The sequence below is a fragment of the Meriones unguiculatus genome, chromosome 4, assembly GCF_030254825.1.
Source record: "Meriones unguiculatus strain TT.TT164.6M chromosome 4, Bangor_MerUng_6.1, whole genome shotgun sequence".
In the NCBI taxonomy this organism is placed as follows: domain Eukaryota; kingdom Metazoa; phylum Chordata; class Mammalia; order Rodentia; family Muridae; genus Meriones; species Meriones unguiculatus.
Window position 1 is genome coordinate 70,573,639 of NC_083352.1, and position 20,992 is coordinate 70,594,630.

The 20,992-nt window shown below is 48.5% G+C and overlaps 3 protein-coding genes across 10 annotated transcripts in view; 1 reads left to right on the top strand and 2 right to left on the bottom strand.

Moving 5' to 3' along the window:
- Window positions 1-626: 626 nt before the first annotated feature.
- Dusp13b (dual specificity phosphatase 13B) lies at window positions 627-14,685 on the bottom strand. 6 transcript variants are annotated; one of them, XM_021637509.2, is made up of 7 exons: window positions 14,548-14,685; window positions 13,122-13,329; window positions 11,734-11,928; window positions 10,470-10,564; window positions 7,091-7,264; window positions 2,029-2,249; window positions 627-1,065 (listed from the first exon to the last, which is right to left on the bottom strand). In XM_021637509.2, the coding sequence occupies exons 2-7, from the start codon at window positions 13,206-13,208 to the stop codon at window positions 863-865; spliced, it is 975 nt and encodes a 324-aa protein (XP_021493184.1). In that variant the 5' UTR covers window positions 13,209-13,329; window positions 14,548-14,685; the 3' UTR covers window positions 627-862. The 6 variants fall into 6 exon arrangements, with proteins under 6 accessions (XP_021493184.1, XP_060238083.1, XP_060238085.1 ...); XM_060382100.1 differs by lacking the exons at window positions 10,470-10,564; window positions 14,548-14,685 and having other exon boundaries at window positions 644-1,065; window positions 13,122-13,260; XM_060382102.1 differs by lacking the exons at window positions 10,470-10,564; window positions 11,734-11,928; window positions 13,122-13,329; window positions 14,548-14,685 and adding an exon at window positions 9,717-10,403 and having other exon boundaries at window positions 644-1,065.
- Window positions 14,540-15,694, bottom strand: Dusp13a (dual specificity phosphatase 13A). Its single transcript, XM_021637506.1, has 2 exons — window positions 15,546-15,694; window positions 14,540-14,765 (listed from the first exon to the last, which is right to left on the bottom strand). Exons 1-2 carry the CDS (start codon window positions 15,692-15,694, stop codon window positions 14,540-14,542), a joined length of 375 nt encoding a protein of 124 aa, XP_021493181.1.
- Window positions 15,695-17,522: 1,828 nt separating this feature from the next.
- The window catches only part of Samd8 (sterile alpha motif domain containing 8), a 48,774-nt gene continuing 45,304 nt past the window's right edge, over window positions 17,523-20,992 (top strand). Inside the window, exon 1 of one of the 3 annotated variants that reach the window (XM_021637507.2) lies at window positions 17,523-17,757. In XM_021637507.2, coding sequence (XP_021493182.1) covers window positions 17,584-17,757 — 174 coding nt within the window. In that variant the 5' untranslated portion in view covers window positions 17,523-17,583. Of the gene's footprint in view, window positions 17,814-20,992 lie in introns of all 3 variants that reach the window. The other 2 variants (XM_021637508.2, XM_060382105.1) reach the window with 2 other exon arrangements.

Below are 20,992 nucleotides of genomic sequence, written 5' to 3' on the forward strand. Positions count from 1 at the left end.
TTTTGTTTTGTTTTGTTTTTCTACCATGTGGGTCCCAGGGATTGAACTCAGTCATCAGGTTTGGCAGCAAGTGCCTGTCCAGCCGTCTCCCTAGACCTTGATTTACTGTTTTTTGTTTTTTTAAATAAACTTTATTACATTTATTATTACCGTGTGTAGGCATGGTGTGTTAGTTAGGGAGTGCATGGTGCATTGGTGTGAGTGTGGAGGGCAGAGAATATCTTTGTGGAGTCCTCTTTCCACTTTCATAAGGTGGAAGATTGAACTCAGGTTTCCAGGGCTTGGGCCACAAGAACTTTTACTCAATGAGCCATCTTGCTGGCTCCCAACAGTAAATTTAGATTTGGCCCAGAAGAGGACGTGACAGTTGAACCTTTTTTTTTTTTTTTTTTTAACAGACAACCTCAGCTTTGGTTTGGAAGGAGCAAGATGAGGAATTAGTCGCCTATCCGTAGCAGTGCACCAAATCTTCTCTTGAACCCAGACATTATCCCTAACTGCTCTCCTCTCTAGGTCTTGCTATGTCCTCAGGCTTCTTCCTCTTCTAGGCTACTGAGTCAGAGCTGGCAAGCCATCTGGAAGCTTGTGCCCTTCCTGAGAATAAAGTCATTGTCTTACAAACCATCTTTATTATGATGAACCTTTTATTATAGAGACAGATTGAATTTTCTTCTGCATAAAGAATTTCTGTACTGGGTCAGGGGACTCCGCCTGCAGAAGGGCACCCCCAGCCCACCCTGCCTCTGCACCCTGACTTGCTGGTGCCATCTCAGGGTCTCTGGAAATGGCAGTGGCTGCCATCCCCAGGGCCAGGTAGGTCAGGCTGGGCCACGGTGGACAGAGGCTTCAGGCGCTCCCTCATTCAGATTCTCCCTGATTCCCGCCTCAGCCTGTTGTCCAGAACCTGGAGCTGCCGGAGAAAGCCTGAGTTGGGGCAGATATCTCGGTGGGCCTGCACCGTCTGGATGGCATCTACCAGGGTCATGTTCTCGCAGATCATGAGGAAGGCCAGGACAATTGTAGCAGAGCGGCTTACCCCCATGGCGCAGTGGACCAGCACGCGGCCTGTGGGAAGACCCAACCTAGCATTGGCCACCCACCTCACCTTGGGAAGAAGGGAACTCCCTGGCCATCCCTTCCATCCGCCTATCTCAACACCCAGGAAGAATGGAAGCTCAAGATCATACGGAAATTTAGTGGAGGGCTAAGGTGAGCTGGGTCACCCTCCTGGTCCAGAGGCCCTTCCTCTGGACCATTGCAACTCTAGATGAGGGTCACCAAACTTCTGGAGTCCCTTGGATTTACATCACAGTGAATAACTTCTTTCTTTCCCCTTGGTCCTGCTCTCTCTCTCCTGCCCATGAAGCCTTGCACCTATGTCTCGTCTCTGGAGACACAGACTCTCTCAAGAGTCTTGTGATTTCTGCCTAGTACCTGGCCTCTTTCTAAAGGGTCTGGTTATCCTGGTGACCACAGTGGATAGTGTGTGTGTGTGTGTGTGTGTGTGTGTCTGTGTCTGTGTCTGTGTGTATGCGTGTGTTTGTATGTGTGTTGATGTGGTGGTATACATGAGTGTATAGCTATGCATGTATGTGTGTACATACACATGTAAAGGCCAGAAGTCAAATTTGGATGTTTTCCCTCAAGCATTGTCCACCTTCATTTTTGAGACAGGGTCTCTTGCTGGCCTGGACTCACTGTGTAGGCCCTGCTGGTGAGCCTCAGCCTATTTTCATCTACCTAATGCTGGGATTACAAGCACACATTATGATGCCTGCCTTTTTCATGTGGGTTCCAGGGATTGGATACAGATCCTAATGGTTGCAGAGCAAGGACTCTACCCTCTAAGCCATCTCCCCAGCCTCCGTGCCAAATCTTAGTTATACCTGAAATTGTTGGTTTACCTTTGACTGGGAGGGTCCCTGATGGGGTTGGTGCTGTAGCTTCCCTACCCATCTGTGCTACTGGAGAAATAGATGGCTCCTCATCCCACCCTGGCCCAACCCACACCCTCCCCCAGTAGCTCACTTTGGGGAATATTGAGAGCTTCTTTGATGTAGCGAGCAACAGGCAGAAAGTAGACACTGAGGTCAAAGAAGGGGTTATCATCAGCTTCAATGCCGTAGTACTCCAGAGGTGTTCCACGGTAAAACTTGGCGCCTGTGTCCACTTGAAACTTGCCTGCTGCGACATTCACAACGTGGGTGATGCCCAGCTGGATTAGACGACTCTTGTCTCGGGCAGCATACCTGTGGGAAGGGAGGCACATGGGCAGTTAGGAGGTGGAGGTGGAGCTCACTGCAGCGGGACTCAGCCTCCACCCTCTGTTCTCCTCTAGGCCAGCGGTTCTCAACCTCCTTAATGCTGCGGCTCTTTAATACATGCTGTGGTGATCCCCAACCATAAAATTATTTTTGTTGCTACTTCATAACTGTAATTTTGCTACTGTTATGAAGTACAGTGTAAATATTTTTGGCAACCAACCCATCAGTTGAGAACCACTGTTCTAGCTCTTTCATCCAGAGGAACTTCTTGAGAGGAAGTTGGCTACAATGCATGAAAAGCCTCAGAAATGCGTGTCCACTTTATATAAACACTTTCTTCTAGCAACAGGTTAAAAGGAAGAATTCAAAATGTGCCAACCAGCCATTATATAAGCTGAATTTAACAACATTTAAAACTGGCATATTAGGGAAGAAAGCATTCTTGACAGAAAAAAGAACTTAATTGTCCTGTAATAAGTTATTAAGTATGGTACAGTAATCCTTTTTTATCTGTGGTTTTATCTGAGCTTTTTATGGTTTCATTTACCCATAGTCAATTATGGCTTCAAAATATTTAAAAATTTTTTATCAGTAAAATCTAATAGATTTTAAACTGTGTACTGTCCTGCTGTGTTGTGCCCACAATTGTCATAATGTTGGCTAGCAGTGCTTGCCAACATTACAGTTCTACATCGAGGAAACCTTAATTGAGGAATGGACGTCATTAAACTGGCCTGCGGACATGTTTCTGGAGCATTTTTTAGTTGCTAGTTGATACGGGAGGCTGTGGCCCACTGTGGGTGGTTCCAGCCCTAGCAGGTGGGCCTGGGCTGTGAGAGAAAGGTAGGTAAGCAAGTCAGAGAAAGAAGGCAGTAGGCAGTGTTCCTTCATGATTTCCGCTTCAAGCTCCTGCCTTGCTTTTTCTCGATGATCAACAGTAATTTAATCCCAACAAACTCTAAACTCCCCCAGTTGATGTTGATCAATGTCTCATCATAGCAACAGAAAGAAAGCTAGAACAAGGACAAGCGTTTCCCCTAGGCCAGTGTATGCACCCTGCTTAGGCGGATTTCACCATTAATGGTTCAGGAGCTATCTCAGTTATGAGACTATCACGATATCACAGGCCCTATGTGATATAGTAATTACTGTTTTGTTAGTGTTATTTAATCTAATTTACAAATTAAACTTTTCAAAAGTATGCATTGGTAGGAAAATCTCAGCATATATTATGAGCAGTATGCACTGTTTTCAGTTTTAGATGGTCACTGGGGAACAAGCCCTCAGGTAACGCAGGTTCCTGTGTTTCTAGATGATGAAATATCATCAATCACTGAAATGTGGTGAATGCAGGTAAACAGGGTAGGTTGTTTGTCTTATCAAGAACCTGTGAAAATACAGGATATAAAATAGGATGTTCCTGGAGTTTTAAAATATGTAGTGGGATTCATTTAAAAAGTGGCCTATGTAAAGCATGTCTCAAAAGCACAAAGTGATTACAAAGTGATAGCATTTTTACCAAAAACAGCGCTGTAAAAAGCACACATGCCTTTGTCTACAAGGATGTTTATCTCTGTGGAGGGAGGAATATCATTAGCTAGATATTAATCTATGCTGTAATTAATTCTAAAGTTTATTTATGTATGTAAATGGGTGTTTTGTCTGCATGTACATCTGCATAACCAAAGATGGCTTTGGATCCCAAGGGACTACAGTGCTACATACTTGTGAGCAGCCATGTGGGTGCTGGGAATTAACTCAGGGCCTCTGTAAGTACAGTGAGTGCCACCAGCTGCTGAGCCATCTCTCTAGCCCAATGACTTCTAAATACAAAGGAAATTCTTTCTTAATATATTTAGTTTATATTTTCTAAAAGTTTTTATGATTTGTTTTATGTGCACTGGTGTTTTGCATGCATGTCTGTGTGAGGGTGTCGGATCCTCTGGACCAGGAGTTACAGTTGTGAGCCACTGTGTGGGTACAGGGAATTGAATCCAAGTTCCCTGGAAGAGCAGCCAGTGCACTAAACCTCTGAGCCATCTCTCCAGCCCCCTATATTTTCAAAAATTTAAGAAAAATCTTAGGGAAAAATAATAATTGTATCATATTCTTTTCCTTTTCTCTTTCCCTCCCTCCCTTTCTCTCTGTCTCTCTCTCTCCTCTCTCTCTCTGTCATAGAAACCTTGAGAAACTCATATGGTTCCCAGGATACCTGTACTAAATACTCCTAAGATGACCCTTTCTGAGAGTTAAAAATGGGATCAGGAGCTGAGCAGTGGTAGCACATGTCTGTAATCCCAGCACTCTGGGGGGCAGAGGCAGGCAGATCACTGTGAGTTCAGGCCATCCTGGTCGACAAAGTGAGTCCAGGACAGCCAAGGCTACACAGAGAAAGCCTGTCTCAAAAAGAAAGAAAGAAAGAAAGAAAGAAAGAAAGAAAGAAAGAAAGAAAGAAAGAAAGAAAGAAAGAAAGAAAGAAAAGAGAAAAGGAAAGAACAATCGGGATCAGTACAAATGGAGAATTTGTGATATAGTCACACAGTACGATATTATATAATAATAAAACTGAGCTGAGCATGGTGGCACACACCTGTAGTCCCAGCCCTTAAGGAGGCAGAAGCAGGTGGATCTCTGTGAGTTTGAGGCTGGCCTGGTCTACAAAGTGAGTCCAGAACAGACACGGCTACACAGAGAAATTCTGTCCCACAATTTTAAGCAAAGGATGCTGCCCGTCCTTTGCTGTTTGCCACGCAAGTGCGAGGACCTTAGTTCAGATTCCTAGCACCCACGTAAAAGCCAGATGCAGTACTGAGTGTCATAATAGATCATTGCTCCATGATGGGTGACAGAGACAGAAAAATTCCCAGAAGGTCCTGGGCCAGCTAGTCTGGCATGTGCAGCAATGGACAGTAAGGCAGCAAATGTGTTCTCTGACCTCCACATATGTACTGTAGCATGTATGCAGCTGTGTCCACACACACTCAAGTCATACACACACAAAGAAAAGTTTTGTTTTTTTGTTTTGTTTTTGAGACAGGATATCACAGAGCCCAGGCTGGCCGAGAACTTCCTGTGTAGCTGAGGAGAGCCATGCACTGATGCTCCTGCCTCTGCTTCTCCAGTGCTGAGATTATCAGTGTGTACTATCACTGTCAGTTTTTATGCTATGCTGGGAATTAAACCTGTGGCTTTGTGCATGGTAGACAAACACTTCACAAACTGAGCCACATCCCCAGACACCACAAGTTTTATTTTATTTTTTAATTTAGGTGTGTGTCCTGTGTGAGTTTATTTGCACCATGTGCATGCCTGTAGAAACCAGAAGGCAGCCTTACATCCCTGGAACTGGAGCTGTGAGGCAGCTATAAGCTGCCACATTAAGTTCTGGGACCCAAACCCAGAACCTTTGCAAGAGCAGTAAGTGCTCTTACCTGCTGAGCCACTTCTTTAGCCACATAAGATAAAAAAAAATAATAATAATAATATTATTTCACTCTAACTTTAGAAAGGCACTTCTGTGATGTTTAGGTGGTAAAACTTGAAAAAAAATAAAAATAAAGGCTGCTTTTGAAGTAGGAGCAAATGGAGGTTATAATAAAGGAACTAATACAGACCTAGAGAACATTGTATGGATTCGCTCATCTGTGGCTCCTAGGTTTTATATAGCTACATAAAATCATGTATATATAATATATATATAGCACTAAAACAGAAGTAAGATTTTCTGGTGGGAGGGACCAAACTAGTGGGCAAGAGAGAAAAGGGAGGCACAGGGTGGGGCACAGTGGCACATCCCTTGAATCTCAGCACTTTGGAGGCAAAGGCCGGTGGATCTCTAGAAGTCCAAGGCTAGCCTAGTCTACCTAGACAATTCCAAGTTAGCCAAGGCTATAATAGTGAGACCTTGCCTCAAAAAAAAAAAAAAATAAAATGAGGGTAGGGATAGAAAAATCCGCCAAACCCATCCCTATGTACAGTGAATACACAGCAGTTTTAAAAATGAGACAGGTGAGGCAGCACATATCTTCAATCCCAGAACTTAAAAATGGAGAAGCAGGGGGCTGGGGAGATGGCTCAGTGGTTAAAAACACTGACCGCTCTGCCAGAGGACGTGAGTTTAATTCCCAGCACCCACATGGCAGCTCGCAACTGTCTGTGACTCCAGTTCCAGAGGATCTGACACCTTCACACAGACCCATGCAAGTAAGACACCAATGGATACAAAATAAAAATTAAAAAAAAAATTAGAAGGCGGAAGCAGGAGCATCTTTATGAGATTGAGGCCAGCCCTTTCTCCCTAGTAAATTCCAGGACAGCTCGGCCTGCTGTGAGACTCCATCAATAACCACGATGATGGTGGCTTTAGGTAAGCTGGGCACATAGCTCAATTTGTAGCGTGCCCGCCTAGTACACACAAAGTCCTGGGCCTGATTATCAGCACAAAACAGGCATGGTGATGTATACCTGTAAACTCAGCACTTTGGAGGTAGAGGCTGGAGGATGGGAAACTGAGGTGTCCTCAGCCACATAAGGAGCTAAGCCAACCTGGGGTACTTGACACCTTCTCTCAAACAAGCAAAAAGTCACTTAAAGTGTGGTTATCCACCGAAAACTGGAACTTCTAGGGCACAAATAATTCCCTATTTCATGGCCTAAAAGATGAAACTGTGTGTGTTTTGTGTATTTTTCTTACCTGTGTTCTGTTTCCATAATTAAACATAAGAAGAAAGACAAATATAGGCAATGATGAGATGCCACCTGGAGGAGGCTCTTCCCGCCACTCACTCTTCCTGCCATCCCCAGCCCCTACATGGGGTCTTACTTACGCATCTCCCAGGAAGAGGTTGGGCCAGACCTCATTGATGTGGGTCAGTGTGGCGGTCCGATGGACCCACAGCAGGCGCTGCAGGGAGGCCAGCGTGGGTGGCTGGTAGGGGGACATCTGGACCGCCCCATGAATCTTCGGCCTCCGAAGGTCCTGCTTCTGCAGTGAGTCCATCCTGGAACAGAGTGGACACGATAGCAGCTATAGCAGGCTCCCCAAGGACAGTCCCGTGGACAGGGAGGCCAGCGTTGCAGGAGCCACTGGGACGCTGTGGGGCTGGCCTCGGCTATGCTGAATGGGGCTATTAACCACTCAGTTGGGATGGAATCTAGAACCTTTTCCCTAGGAACAAGGAGAACTAGAACTCCCTTGCCATGGCACTAGACACACCTTTTCTGAGGCAGCCTGGATGGTGGGAACATTGGCCTTGGAGACCTTCGGGAGCTCTGCAGATCCCACTCTTTAAGTCCCTGGAAACCCCGGTTGGCTGACACTCTTGGAGAACACCCAGGATGTCTCTCAAAATCCAGGCAGTTCAAACTGCCCCACCCCGTTTCTAGGGCTGGTGCTTGAGGTCAGAGCACTGTCCAGGGTCAGAGCCCAGGTACATGCTGGCATTGGTCAACTTTTGTGCAGCAAGTGAGCTGAGCTGGTGCCTCATAGGCAGAACATGTCCCCTGTTTCACACGGCAGGGCATTGATCGATTCAGGAACACCCAAAGACTGATGCCAGTCCCCGGGGTTGATACCCAGCGAGTGACTTCAGTTCCTTCCCTGAGCCTTCCAGTCGCCAAGGGGTGGTTATCAACTCAGGAGTCTCCTCCAGGGAGCTGTTCGGGCTGAGCTACATGGCTGCTTACAGGCCCCAGGCTTTTCCTCCTTACCACTGTGGTTCAGGCCAGTGCATCTGTGCAGGCCTCACCCGGATGGGGTGGGGTATGTCTGGAGTCAGCTGGCTCAGGCCATCCGGGACCCTGCAGAGCTGGGATGTCAGAGGCACCAGAACCTGGGTCTGGTGCCGTAGTGGGAAGGGAGACCTATCTTGGCCAACTGCCCTTGGTTCCCTCAAGGAGTAGCTAGAGAAGGTGCATAGTGGGTAGAGTGTCTTTTCCCTCTGGTAGGCACTGCCAAGACCAGAAAAAGAGACGGGCACCCACGAGGCCACTGGCTTGGCTAAGCTCACCCAGCGAGTAAATGGTGAGGGTGGAATGAAGGACCGGGCTCTCTCCCTCATCCCTCTCAGTGACCTCTCAGGGCAGGCTGGGTGGCCTGCCACCTACCTAGGGCATGGTCTGGGGCCAGAATGGGGAACTGGTGAAGGGGCAGGACTCTGCACGTGACTGGAACAATCCTTAGGCAGGTTCCGTCCAGAACACAAATGCTGTGAAGCGCCTAGAATTCCAGGTCCACACATTTGAGCCAATGGGTGGGTGAGGGGATGAGGACAGCTCTCGGCTGCTTGGACTGAAGCAGTGCCCTGCCCTGTCATCTCCCCCTAGTGTCTCTGGTATCAAAAACATCCTGAAGATTGGGGGGGGGGGGGGCTGGGGAGGCACCCAATGAGTTGCCTAGAGAGAAGACTCCCTTTAAAACTTGGCAAGGATATACTCTGTGGCCTAAGCAAGTTTTCATTCCTGCCTGGGCCTTAGTTCCTCATGTAAGACTTCTGACTTTTCTATACTCTGCTGGCCTCAAGAGAAAGAAATGACTATGTAAAGTAACGCCAGGGCAAGGGACATTGTGGTGGAAGGGACCTCGGAATCCAGAAGCCACTGTGGTCTGAAGCCACCAGATACACTGCTCCAGTTCTGAGTGGAACTAGACAGGGGTTGGGGAAAACCACAGACCCACTCACAGGCCTGCTAAATTTGGTGTGGGGTAAGTCTGCCCTCTAGTGGCCAGTAGCTGTCAGGCAGCACAACTGTGCCCCAGTCGCTGGGTGGGAGATTTAGGGGCTGTTTTTAGCCCTCCTGGCCTAACTTAGATTTGTAGGAAATCTACAACTCTTTCTTAGATTTGTAGGAAATCTACACATTTTTCTTGGACTTAGGGCATCCTGGTCAGATCCTACTTAGGGCCTTGCTCTTGGTGCTCAGGATATATGTAGCCGAGCTATTCCCCGGGCCCAGCGAGGGCTCCCCCCCCCCCACCTCTCACTCAGAGCCAGGCCCAGCAGTTCTCTCAGTAACCCATCCTTTAAGCTTTATCCCCCTCCCCCCAAAAAAGGCAGCCTGGGGACTCAGTTCTCTTGATTCCTGCTGCCCCCAGCTGCTTGCCACTAACCTGAACATCTCAGCCCTGGTGGAATGAGACGTGGCTGAATGTCCTGTAGGAACAGGCCCTGCATCGCACCCGGGTACCACCTGGCCTCTACTTCCCTGTGGCTTCAGCCGCGCAGCCGCTCTGTGGGCAGTGGCTTTCCCGCCCATGCTGCCACTGTTTACGGGCACCTGCTTTCTGTTGGCATTCTATCCCTTGTCTCTAGCTTCCCCCCTTGCCCCCTCTTGCCCGTCTTCTGCTTTCTCCCAGGAACTGCAGCCTTCTAGAATACCAGCCTGCACACCCTCAGCCTCAGGCCTTGCCTAGCCACCAAGGACAGGGCAGCTGTTTGTTGCCTACCTCATTACCTGTGAGTCCACAATGTGTTCCTTCTGGCTTCCCCTGCTGTCTGTTCTCTGCCTCCCTTCTTTGCCAGAGCAGCATAAGCCAGATGGGGCTGCAGTTTTCACAGCAGAACCTTGAGGAGTCTGGGGAAGGGGCTTTGGGGACTATGGCAGGCAAATGCCAAGGGAGGGCTGCAGTGGCCTCTGCCCAGTGTGCAGCCCTGCGCCCTGGAGGCAGTCTGTGAGCCTGACTCTTCACTAGGGGCCTGCTGGGCGACATCACAAATGCTGTGAGCCTCCTAGGGCCTTGCATCATGAGAGATGCCATCTAAATGAGGCATCATGTTATTTATATTGCTCCAATCCCTTCCAGCCTTCCCAGACTCAACAGTGTCCTATGGAGGGCGGCTCTCTACGGTCTGTGGAGGTTTCACTTGGATCTCTATGTTTCTTGATTATACTCACAGCTTAAGGAGGCACATTACAGACCAGACAGAGCCCAGAACTCACACCTTCACAGAGTCCACACACTGCTCTCACGAAGCAGGCAGTAGCAACAGCCCCGTTTCTCAGATGAGAAAACCAAGGCTCAGAGAGATAAAGCACTATACCCAAGGTCACACAGTAGTGGGAGGCAAAGTTTTGTGCTTCTAGCTCTGACCCGTCTGAACTCCCCCAACCCAAGCCAGGCCTTACAGTTGCCCAACCCACATAGGCACCTGGACAGCACTCCCCAGCCTTCTCAGAGGCGCCTGAGAATCAGGACTGTCCACTCACCTGCAGGAAGATCCTGCCCAGGCTCTGGTCTTCTCCAACAGGCGGTCTGTGCTGCCGGCTTCCTGCCGCCTGTCTGTGCACACTTGATGCTGTTTCTATTTTTTGATTTGAGTTTAATTATAAAGCATGCCATCCTCTCCCTTCTGCCTTCCCTTGCCACTCCCAACTTGCCCACTGGTCCCATGGCATGGCCAGCACCAGGCTCAGCCAGGTACTTTCAGGCTTCCATCTTAACGTCAGGCATACAAGGAAGCTCGGGGGTAGAGAGTGGGGTGGTTATCTGTGCTGTGTGGCATAAGTGTATTTAAGTAGCTGGTCAGGGTGAAGGAAATCAAGAAAACTGTTTTTAAAATTCCCTTTGGAGCCAAGAGTGGTAGTGCACACCTTTAATCCCAGCACTCAGGAGGCAGAGGCAGGACTCCGTGAGTTCAAGGACAGCTTGGTCTACATAGTGAGTTCTAGGCCAGCCAGGTCTACATAGTGAGACCTGTCTAAAACACAAAACAACATACACATAAAACAAAACAGAAGGGGCTGAAGAAATGGCTCAGCTGTTAAGAGCATTGGCCGCTCCTCCAGAGGACCCAGGTTTAAATCCCAGCACCCACATGGCAGCTCACAACTGTAACATTGCAGCACTGCCTCAAACAACTCCCTACCCCAACTCCCTTGGCTTTCAAAGGTTACCTGGAACAGGGGCAGAAGGAAAGAACTGAAAGGGTCTCTGCTGGAGGCATAGACGAGTCTACCTCAAAGCACACACACTGGCTTAGGAACCTCTATTTGGGGGTGACTAAGATCAGGCAGATTCAGACGAGGTAGCGCTGGCAGACAAAGGTGAAGAGTCATGGAGCGGGTTCGCGCAGTCGGCAGCTTTATCCAGGGGTAGCTCCCCCCCACTGCCCTTTTCCCCAAAGACAGGGACACCCCCGGGGGTGTGCGGAGTGAGGGTCCACTGGATTAGAGATTAAAAAACTCTCCTTTTAATCCAGATGCTCTAAGCATATACCCATACCATAATACTCTCCAGCCCTACCAGATAAACCACACACACACACACACACACACACACACACACACACTCACACACTCTCCCTCTTTTGTCCGCTGAACTCTCAGGAGCTAAGACTCAACCACTGCTGAGGTTCTTGAGCCTAAAGAAGAGCTGGAGCGAACACGGGATAATTCTCCCTGGCCCTGTCAGGGAACTTAGGGGCGTGTCATGAGAACCTCGGAGACTGGCTGACAGACAGCCCACCCCCACCTTTGGAGACTGAAGACAGTGGCTGAGAGTGCCTGTGGAACGCTGGAGGAAGCTGATGGAGCAGCGGGTTCGACGGTGAGCTCCACACTGGGCCCTTTCCATCTTCTGGGCATCCACCCGAGCGAAGGCTGACATCAAGGCCACGGCGAGAGTAGCAAGCTGGCAGAGACTTGTGGCAGAGAGTATGAACTGTCTCTGGAGAAGAGATAACCTTCAAGTTACAGGCAGGGGAGCTCAGCTAACTGTGATGTTAGCACAGGAGCAAAGGTGTCACCTAAACAAGCTTCACCTCTGAGTTCTGTGTGCAAGATTAAATGGCACAAGGAGAAAGGATCAGGGTAGATTTGATATCCACATCTTACGGAGAGAAGCCTCCCCCTCGCCTACTTCAGGGCCTCCGCCCTGGGATTGCTGGGTACAGTGGTGTACTGCAAAGCTCTCACAACATAATTCTGTGAATGTCGTTTCCACAAACGGTGCAATGTTGCAGCCCTGCTCACACGACTTCCCCCCAAAGCAGCTGTCTGACTGGTAAGATATTGAGGTCAGAGGTCAGGGTGTCTGAGACCCCAGGCAAAGGGAGTGGAGTGACGGGGCATGATGGGAAGTCTGCTGCTCTGCCACGTGTCTCATTCCTGTCTGGAGGGAAAAGAGCAGGCTGTGAAATCGCCATCTACATGGGGAACACATCCTTGGTCACTAACCCAGCACATTTCACAGCACATGTGAGACAGCCCAGCCTGGCTCTGCTCTGTCCTACAGGCTCTCAGGAGAGGCTGGGCAGCACCCAAGAGCTGCATATATATATATATATATATATATATATATATATATATATATATGCATATATGTATATACACACATATATATGTATATATATGAAGAATGTATCTGCTGCACATAAGAATTACTAATTAACCTTTCCTTCCTCATCTTTCTCTCTTATTCTCCCTTCACCCTGTGTCTGTGTATCTTTGCCTTCTATCATGTTTGAAATAGAGTATTATATTTTGTGGGGTTTTGGGGGGGTTGTTTGTTTTGTTTTGTCTTTTCCACTTTATATGCCAGGTCCACTAACTTTCAGGGATTTTTCTGTCTCTGCCTCTCACCTTCCTGTGCACTGCTAGGACCAGCCTTATGTGAGCTCTGGTCCTCATGCTTCTGTGGCAAGTACTTTATCCACCGAGCCATCTTGCATCTTTCCCTGTCCTCTGGTGACATAAAGAATGCAGATGGGAGGACGGCCTGGTGAGACCTTGGATGGGCAAGGAGAACCCAGCAGCTTGGGAAAGGGAGTGGGTGCTCCCATAGAGCCTGCTGACCAGCTCAGGCCCTTTGTCCAGGCGCTGAGCTGATTGCACTCAGCTTTGCCTCCTGGCTCTGCTTACCTGTCTCCTTAGCTGCAGCCTGCACCCCGCAGCTGCTGGTCCAGCTGGCAGAGCTGGCGCAGGAAGCCCCGGTTGGGGAAGATCCATCGGCGGTCCCTCACAGTGATGACAGCCTGCCGCAAGGACAGCTGCTGGTGCAGCATGAGGTAGGCCAGGACCAACGTGGCGGAGCGGCTCACTCCCACCACACAGTGCACTAGCACCTTAGCTGAAGAAGACACACGGGTCAATGACTCCTTTCCACCAGCCAGCCCAACCCAAGAGACGGGGCCAAAACCCAAACGCCATTCCTGCACCTGTCTTGGGTGTATTATGGGACCCCTGTGCAAGTCCCTCATCCTTTCATGGGTCTCCATTTCCTGATCTTTCAAATGAGTAGACTAATATCTGTTTTGTTACGTCTTGACTCTCAGCATGACTTACAAAAGCCTTTGAGAATGAGCCATTGCTGACCCTGCACCTCACCTCAGCCAGAATCTGCCTCAAACCTCAGCTCTAGGAACACAGGCTGACTTTCAGTTCCTTGGAGCTGCCACGGCCCCTGACCTTTTCCCTGATCTTGGTCTGACTAGGTTTATTCATCCATCATGTCTCATCTCAGACATGGCTTCCTCCGTTGGCTTTCCTCACCACTCAAGGTATTGCTTGAGTCACAAAGCAGTCAGTCCTTTCTGCACGTGAAACGGGTGGGAAATCCCAAGCACCGCGGTCCCCTGGGTTGGATGTTCGAGTAGCTCTTCACATTTGCCCTTTCACACCAGTAACACTCAGAATACATACTGTTTGCTTAGCAAGTTCTACAAGAGCAGGCACCCTGGCTTCCTGAAGTCTGGCTTCCTAGAATGTTAGTTGTTTCCCTAACACCAGGCGAATGACCAGGTGATGGAGGAACAGATGAAGGAGAAGCAGAAAAGAATGTCAAAGTGCTTTGGCTATTACAAAGCAACATGAATCTTACCAAATTCCTCCTCACAAAAAAATATGAGGAAACAAACCCAGAGGACACCACCTTGCCCACAGTCACAGAGAAAGGGGCATGTTTCCCAATGTGAACATACAGAAAGGGCTCCAGCCTCTCAAGACCTGTGGAAGCCTGGGTGTTGTGTTTTGTTCCTTTGGAAGTACTTTAGGGCAGACCTCTGGGTACTATGTGGTGTTTTCCCAGGGCTGCCTTTTTCAGAGCAAGAATTGTTCTGATTTTTCAAGACTTGGCTTTCAGTCTCATGGTTGCTTCTAATTCATTATGGCCTTGCTATTTGGCCTCACTTTCGCCGTCTGTGAAGCAATGTCATTACATAAAATGCTGAGGCACAGAGTGGAAGATTTTTTTTAAGGGAAGGGAGGATGCTGGGGACTGGGGGAAATTGGATAGCCTTCCCACAAGTGAGCTGAGTGGAGTGCGGGCTCCACCTCAAGTCCTACCTACCCCCAGGTGTGTTGAGGGCACGGTGGATGAAGTCAGCTGCTGAGGAGAAGTAGGTGCTGATGTTGAAATCAGGGAGGTCGTGGGCTGGTACCCCCAGGTAGCTCACACTACTGCCGTAGAAGTCAGGGCCTCCCTGACAGTAGAGTCCCCCGTGGGCGGCGTTCAGCACATGGGTGATCCCCAACTTCCACAGCTCAAATCGGTTGTTTGCTGTGGCCCTGGGAAGGATGGAAAGGGGGCTGGATTCAGACTGAGCCTCTGGGTCAGGAAGGAAGCTTGTTTGACCTCCGCTTTGGTGAGGGTAAAGCTATAGCTGTATGAAGGGAGCTAGAATCCTGCCATCCTGAGCTGGGTGCGCAGCTCTCTGCCCCAGCCCCACAGCTTTCTGATGGTGGAGTTGGTGCTGCGAGGGGTGTGCTTAGGCCCCCTTGGTTGTCTCGGGCAGCCTGCCCCCACCCAAGGCAGGAAGGAAGAGATTGTTTCAGCTGCCCCTCCTTTCTTGCCACATCTCCTCCTACGCCTAAACATCATCTAGAGTCACTTGGTCACCACGTCATACCTGCTACTGAGCCACAAATATTAAATGACACCTTTCCTGATTCATCCTAGTCAGGCTTCTCCGCCCACTCAGTGCCCACAGGAGGAAAGCAGGGACCAGATCTACGTCTACGCCATTTCATATTCCAAACGTTATTGCTTCCCAGAGGGGCCAGTTGCCTTAAGATGTGCCTGAAGACCCCAGAGATCATCCAGCCCGGAGCTCCTGTAGACCTTCCCAAGAAACAAAACCAAAACGCTCAGGCTCCCCCCGGTGGTAGAAACTGCTCACTGACTCGCTCCTGGCGCTTAGGAGTTGGGGAGAAAATTCCTGGCCGGGGGCGGGTTAGAAGCAACTAGTTCTCCTTGTTCCCTCCAGCCACCCCCTCCGGAGGTGTTTCAAGAGTTCAAGGATTGCTTTCCTTAGACGGACTCCTGCAAGCCTGTCAGAAGCCACTCACGCATCTCCTATGAAGAGGTTGGGCCAGACTTCGTCCACGCGGCTGCAAGAGGCTCTCCCAGCCCTCAGGAGCTCCTCCAGCTGCAGGACACCGGGGCAAGGTGTGGTTTCTGATTCTTCCCCCAGTTTTGGGATGGAGGCCTCAGCCATGAGCCAGCCAGCCCACCCCACAGGCGCTGCGGTCACTCTTCCTGCCTCTCCTGTGTCATCTCTCCTTCCCAGAGATTGGCAGTGACAGGTGAGGACAGAGTGACTCAGCAAGTCCCAGGGGCCTCCAAAGAGAGCAAGACCTCTTTCTCTTCAGCCAGCTCTTGGAGAACATGGAATTAGACCTCTACAAGTCACCATCTCGCTCCACCTCTGTCATGTTCTTCTGTAAAGTTAAGGATGTACCTGCCTGGAGATATTGCTGCAAAGGATTAAAGAAACCAAAAGGCTTCACTGTGCCTAACATACAGTAGGTGCTTTGAAATAGTTTAATTCCTAGGTTTAGAGCCCTTGCATAGTTTTTTCCGTTCTGAGGGCAGAGTTAAAGCAGAGAAGAGCACAGAGTGATGAATGAGAACAACTTTTCAGGTCTAAGTGGGCCACAAACTGGGTGGGATGCCAGTGTCTGTTGAATTGGAGCCTTTGGATTGTGGAACACAGGGGAAATCCCCAGAGTTGTGGGGTCACAGAAACTTAGGGAAATGTGGAAGAAAACATCTGAAGCATTTCACGTGCAAGATTTGAATGATGGTCCTATAATGAAGATATCTGATTTTTTTTAAAGAGAAAGCTGATGTGTCTGTGTATATCAAAGAGAGGTGAACATTGCCCTAGGCTCTGAAAGTCCAAGGACCTGGCATTAGAAGTATTTTTAAAAATATTTATTATTTTTATAAATAAAATCTTATAATTTTATAATTAAAATTATTTTTATAATTAAAATTGTTGGTACTGGAGAGTTGGCTCAGTTAGGAGCGCAAACATACATGCAGGCAAACATTTATACATATAAGTTTTTGAGTGTCTGTATATATGTATATGTGCCATTTGCATCCCATGCCTGTCTGCTGTGGTCAGAAAAGGGTGTTGGATCCTCTGGAATTAGAGTTATAAGTGGTTTTGAGGTGTCAAGTGGGACTGAACCTGGGTCTTTGACAAGAGAATCAAGTGCTCTAACCACTGAGGTACATCTCTACTCCCATCAGAAACACTTTGTGAATGGGCGAATTCTTTGCCTACAAGAGTTGTGGGAGATGACATGTTTTGCCCTGTTCCATGGAGGCCCTGAAGGGCCCTGAACACTGGGCAAATTCCTAGCTACTGCTCTTAGGAGTCTAGCTTGACGAGAAAGCCACACGAAGGAACCCAGATCTGCCCTCATGTTCACCTCAGAACCTGCTCTATCCCCTTCAGAACTACCAAAGCTGGTCCTGCATTGTCCAGGAAAGTAGAGCCAAAGAGGACCTAGAATTCAAGCTGCAGGTGGCTTTGGACGTGGATTCTGCCAGTTTAGAAAGGGGCGTTTCGTTAGGGCAGGGTATGGTAGTGGCAGGAAAGAACACAAGTCCTGCTGACAGTTTGGGCTTGGAATACTAGCCTGGATACATATTAGCTGTGCTAGGTCAGCCTACAGTGTCCCTTGGCCTTTCCGTGTGTGTGGGCTCTACTTTGCAGAGGTGAATCAACGATTGAGAGTGTAGTCTCTCGCACACAGTCAGAATAAAGGAGCAATAAAAGATGTTACTTGAGGCTCGCTGAAAAGGAGCTAGCCTTTTCAAAGGACTCAGAATAGCCTCTTCCTAGGTTCCAATCAGAGTCAGCAGCTTCAACATCCTCTCTCATCTTCATTAAGACCCTTTCGCCGAGCACGCTAGAGCTGGACGCATGCGCTCTGGCCTCCACCCGCCCCGCCCCGACCCCACCTGCTTTTTTTTTTTTCTCCGCTCTTTTCCGGTTTTGGACCCGCCCCTCCCCGGCAGTGCCCCGCCTCCCGAAGCAGTTCCGGTTCGGCTGGCCGCTGCTGGCGGCTCGGCGCCGTCCGTGCCGGAGCGATGCCCGCGCGTAGCCGAGCCGGCTCCCGCCAGCGCTCCGGCTCCCCGCCCCGGGCTCCAGGTCCGCCTCTCGAGGCGCTGCGCTCCGCCGACGCGCCGAGGGCCCCGGACTCCGACGGCGCCTCGGACGCCGGCTCCGAGCTGGGTCCGGGCAGCCCGGCTCCCACCGCGGAGGTGAGCGGGCGCCGAGGCTGAGGAGAGGGGAGATTGGGGGGCGCCTGCAGCCAAGGGTGAGTGGAGAGCCGGGGTCGCTGAGGGCCGGGAGACGGTTGGGAGAGCCAGGGGAGGCCGCTCTGGAATGGAATCCGGAGGAAATCAGGGGGTTGAGCTGACCCCGCGGGCTGAGAGAGATGAGGCGCAGGGGCTGGGCCCTGGCAGCCCTTCTAGTGAAGGAGGGACGTGCCAGGGGTCCCCGGGATCCGGACCTGCAGGGGAGGTGCCCGAGGCCGCGGCCGTAGAGATGACGAGTGGGACGCTGGCCCCTGGTCTCCCGAAACCGGCGCGAGGGCAAGGCAGCCGGGTGGGGACTGACAGCCGGCTGACCCGGTGCGAATGGTGGCTTTGAAGGGCCGGAGTCAGGGTTGGCTGGCCAGAGGGAGGGGCTGTCGGATGGCAAGTCGCTTGGCCTAAAGGTTAGGGAGGAAAAGGCCAGGCAAAAAAAGGAGCCCTTGGGGAATCTAATTTAGGACTGTGGCTTTTTTACAGGGAGGTGTCTTTCAAGGCGTCAAAGATCTCTGGGTAGTGGATGTGGGCTGTGGGCTTTCTTGTTTTAAGGATCTGGAGTGCGAGGGGCGGGCATGCGTTACAGATTCTCGTCCAGGGACGGGGAGGCGAATGAAGAGGAAGTGATGTTCGAAGAGGGTAGTGATTTCTGAAAATAAAGCTGTCACTCAGATTTCTTCTGACGCGAGTGGTTTATTTTTTTTCTTTGTGCTTAAGAAGGTTTAGATGTTAGGCGAGCTTAAATCTTAAAAAGGAGACTTAATACATTACTTTTAAATTTTAAAAATTAAACCTGAGAGAGGAATTTGGACGCTTGGATTTTTAGAGATATTTCGGTGAGAATGGTTAACACTTGTGTACGGTTTGAGTTGACCCGCATATTGGCCAAAGGGTGGAAATTTGGTCCGTGGAAATTTGTGGGTCAAGAGGGCCATTTGCTGCAAGAGTGAAACCACTAACAGCCCCAGAACCCACAAGATTTTCCCATTGTTAACTCCAGGATTCGGGTTACCTCGTAAAAATTTTGAGGGGTAAATTTGACAGCTTTTTCAGGTCCACTATTCTGCTACTTTGCAGATTTTTACTGAATATTTTTTTTCCTATAGTGATAGAAAAAAAAAAGGTAGTAAGGGGAGGTTATAGTTGGCAGCTGACAAAAGGAACAGGTGAGCACACAGGTGCTTTTTTTGAAAACATAGTACCAAAGGTGTAACTCTGCCAGAAAAGTATTGATCCTAAAATTTGTGTTCACTTTAAAAGACATGAGAAATGGTAACATGACTCCGTGGAGTCTTTGACTTTTAACTGAGGCTCATGTTTTACTTTCACAGCCCATTAGATAGGTTCCACTAGGTTGTCCGACATTTCAAAACCAACTTTTAGTTATTTTTCTACTCCACTCAAAGCCTCTACTGCTTCATCTTCATGAGATGATCATTTACTGATTGCAGCTTTTAGATTGGTTTAAGTGGACCTCATACCATTGAATGCTCAGTGGAAGAATAATTTCTCCAAAGGATAGGAAATTCTTAGCTTTGCTCTTTTGAGGCTGTCGGAAGGTAGGCTTCTTTAGTCAAGATGATCTTTAGATGAAAGATTTTATGTAATGTTACTCGTTATGTTTCTGCTCTCCCTGACAGACTGGGATCCTTCAAAGAACCTGTTTTCATATCAGTGTTGGTCTTTTTTTGGAAGCAGTCTCCATGTGTAACACGGGCTGGCCTTTAACATGGCTCTCCTGTGTCAGCCTCCTGAGTATTTGGATTGCAGACATGCACTCCCTCACCCGGTCAAATTCAGCTGATTTGATGTATGAAAATTTGCTGAACTGAAATACAAGGATTTTATTTTGAAATTAAAGAGAGAACTGTTAGATGGAGTTAGAAAATTAATAGGTTGTTGGTTCTCACAGCCACTTAGTTGTAAAGAAAATCAGTTTATGGTAAAGCAGATACTGCGAGGCAGAAGGAGCATTCACAGCGGCAGTGACAGAAGTGGCAGGTGCAAATAAAGAAATGATTTCAATAGTGTTTTCCTCATTCTGCAAAATTGCTGTTCATGCCACACAGTTGCCTGGAAATACCCTGACTTCTGTTGTCAAGCCTTCAGTACTTTAAACCCTTGCTAACTGCGGTATTGTCATTACTTTTCTCAGAGATAGAATTGAACAGTTTTTGAGAAGCTGTGAAATCCAGATGTTCCAATGGGTGTTGTTATTTTTTCTTTCCTTTTTTTTTTTTTTTTTTTTTTTTTTTTTTAGAAAAATGCTGGATTAGTCTATAACTTATTCTGCAGTATTTGCCTAGCATTCAGGAGGTTCAATCCCAAGTAGTTGGGGGCGGGGGAGACCTATTAATTAGGCTGTTAAATATCTTTTAAGATTTTTTGCATCCCGGCCTGGTATTATATATGTCATTTATTGGTTGTAACTGATGTGGCCATTAACTTAAAAGATGTCCTTTCTGTCTTCAGATTCTATTTTTAAAGGTTAATTAGTACATTTTCATAGTGTGTACTGTATTATGAAGTCTTGGCCCAGATTATTATTTTCTGTTACATTGACTAGATTTGGGGCCATAGCATACAAAAATAAAGATTTTAATCTGGGCACTGTGGTTTATACGTGTAGTCCTGGCACTCCAGGCAAACTAAGAGGATCAGGAGTCAAGGACAGCCTTGTTCCTCTCAAAAGGAGATAAGGCAATTTGTAGTTCAGTTGATAGTTTTTGCTTAGTGTGTTCAAACTCTGAGTTCAGTTGCCAGTGTAATAAATTAAAATAGAAGACTTCACCTGTCAATATGTCAAACTGCCAGCCTGACTATGACTTAGGGCTTTACGGGTTCCGCTTACTGGTGTGCTGTCCCATGGTTTCAGGCCAGGAATCTTGCACTAACTTTTCCACTAAGTTTTGATTACTCTGTAAGCACTTTTGGTATAGCCCAGGCTGTAAACTAACCAATGTTGTCTATCACAGTTTTATTCATTGAACAGTTCTGTATGTGGATAGAATTAGATGCTGCTCAATAGTAGAAGCTCTGATATAAGAGTATGATGAAACCAGACAAGATTTGTGTTCCTTTGATATACTCTTGAGTATGATAGTGCATGTTTAGGACAGCAGACATAAACATACCTCAGAACTGAGATGCAGCCAGGAGGATGCTGATAAAACCAGGGGACGCAGAT

Excerpts from the sequence above, each read along its gene's own strand:
- Dusp13a (XM_021637506.1), bottom strand. The coding sequence starts at position 15,694 with ATGGCTGAGGCCTCCATCCCAAAACTGGGGGAAGAATCAGAAACCACA. Across the intron at positions 14,766-15,545 it reads AACCTCTTCATAGGAGATGC|GGCCACAGCAAACAACCGAT; the intron begins GTGAGTGGCTTC and ends CATCCTTCCCAG.
- Dusp13b (XM_021637509.2), bottom strand. The coding sequence starts at position 13,208 with ATGGATCTTCCCCAACCGGGGCTTCCTGCGCCAGCTCTGCCAGCTGGA. Across the intron at positions 7,265-10,469 it reads TGGGCAGGATCTTCCTGCAG|GATGGACTCACTGCAGAAGC; the intron begins GTGAGTGGACAG and ends ACTCTGTTCCAG. Across the intron at positions 1,066-2,028 it reads AGCTCTCAATATTCCCCAAA|GCCGCGTGCTGGTCCACTGC; the intron begins GTGAGCTACTGG and ends GTCTTCCCACAG.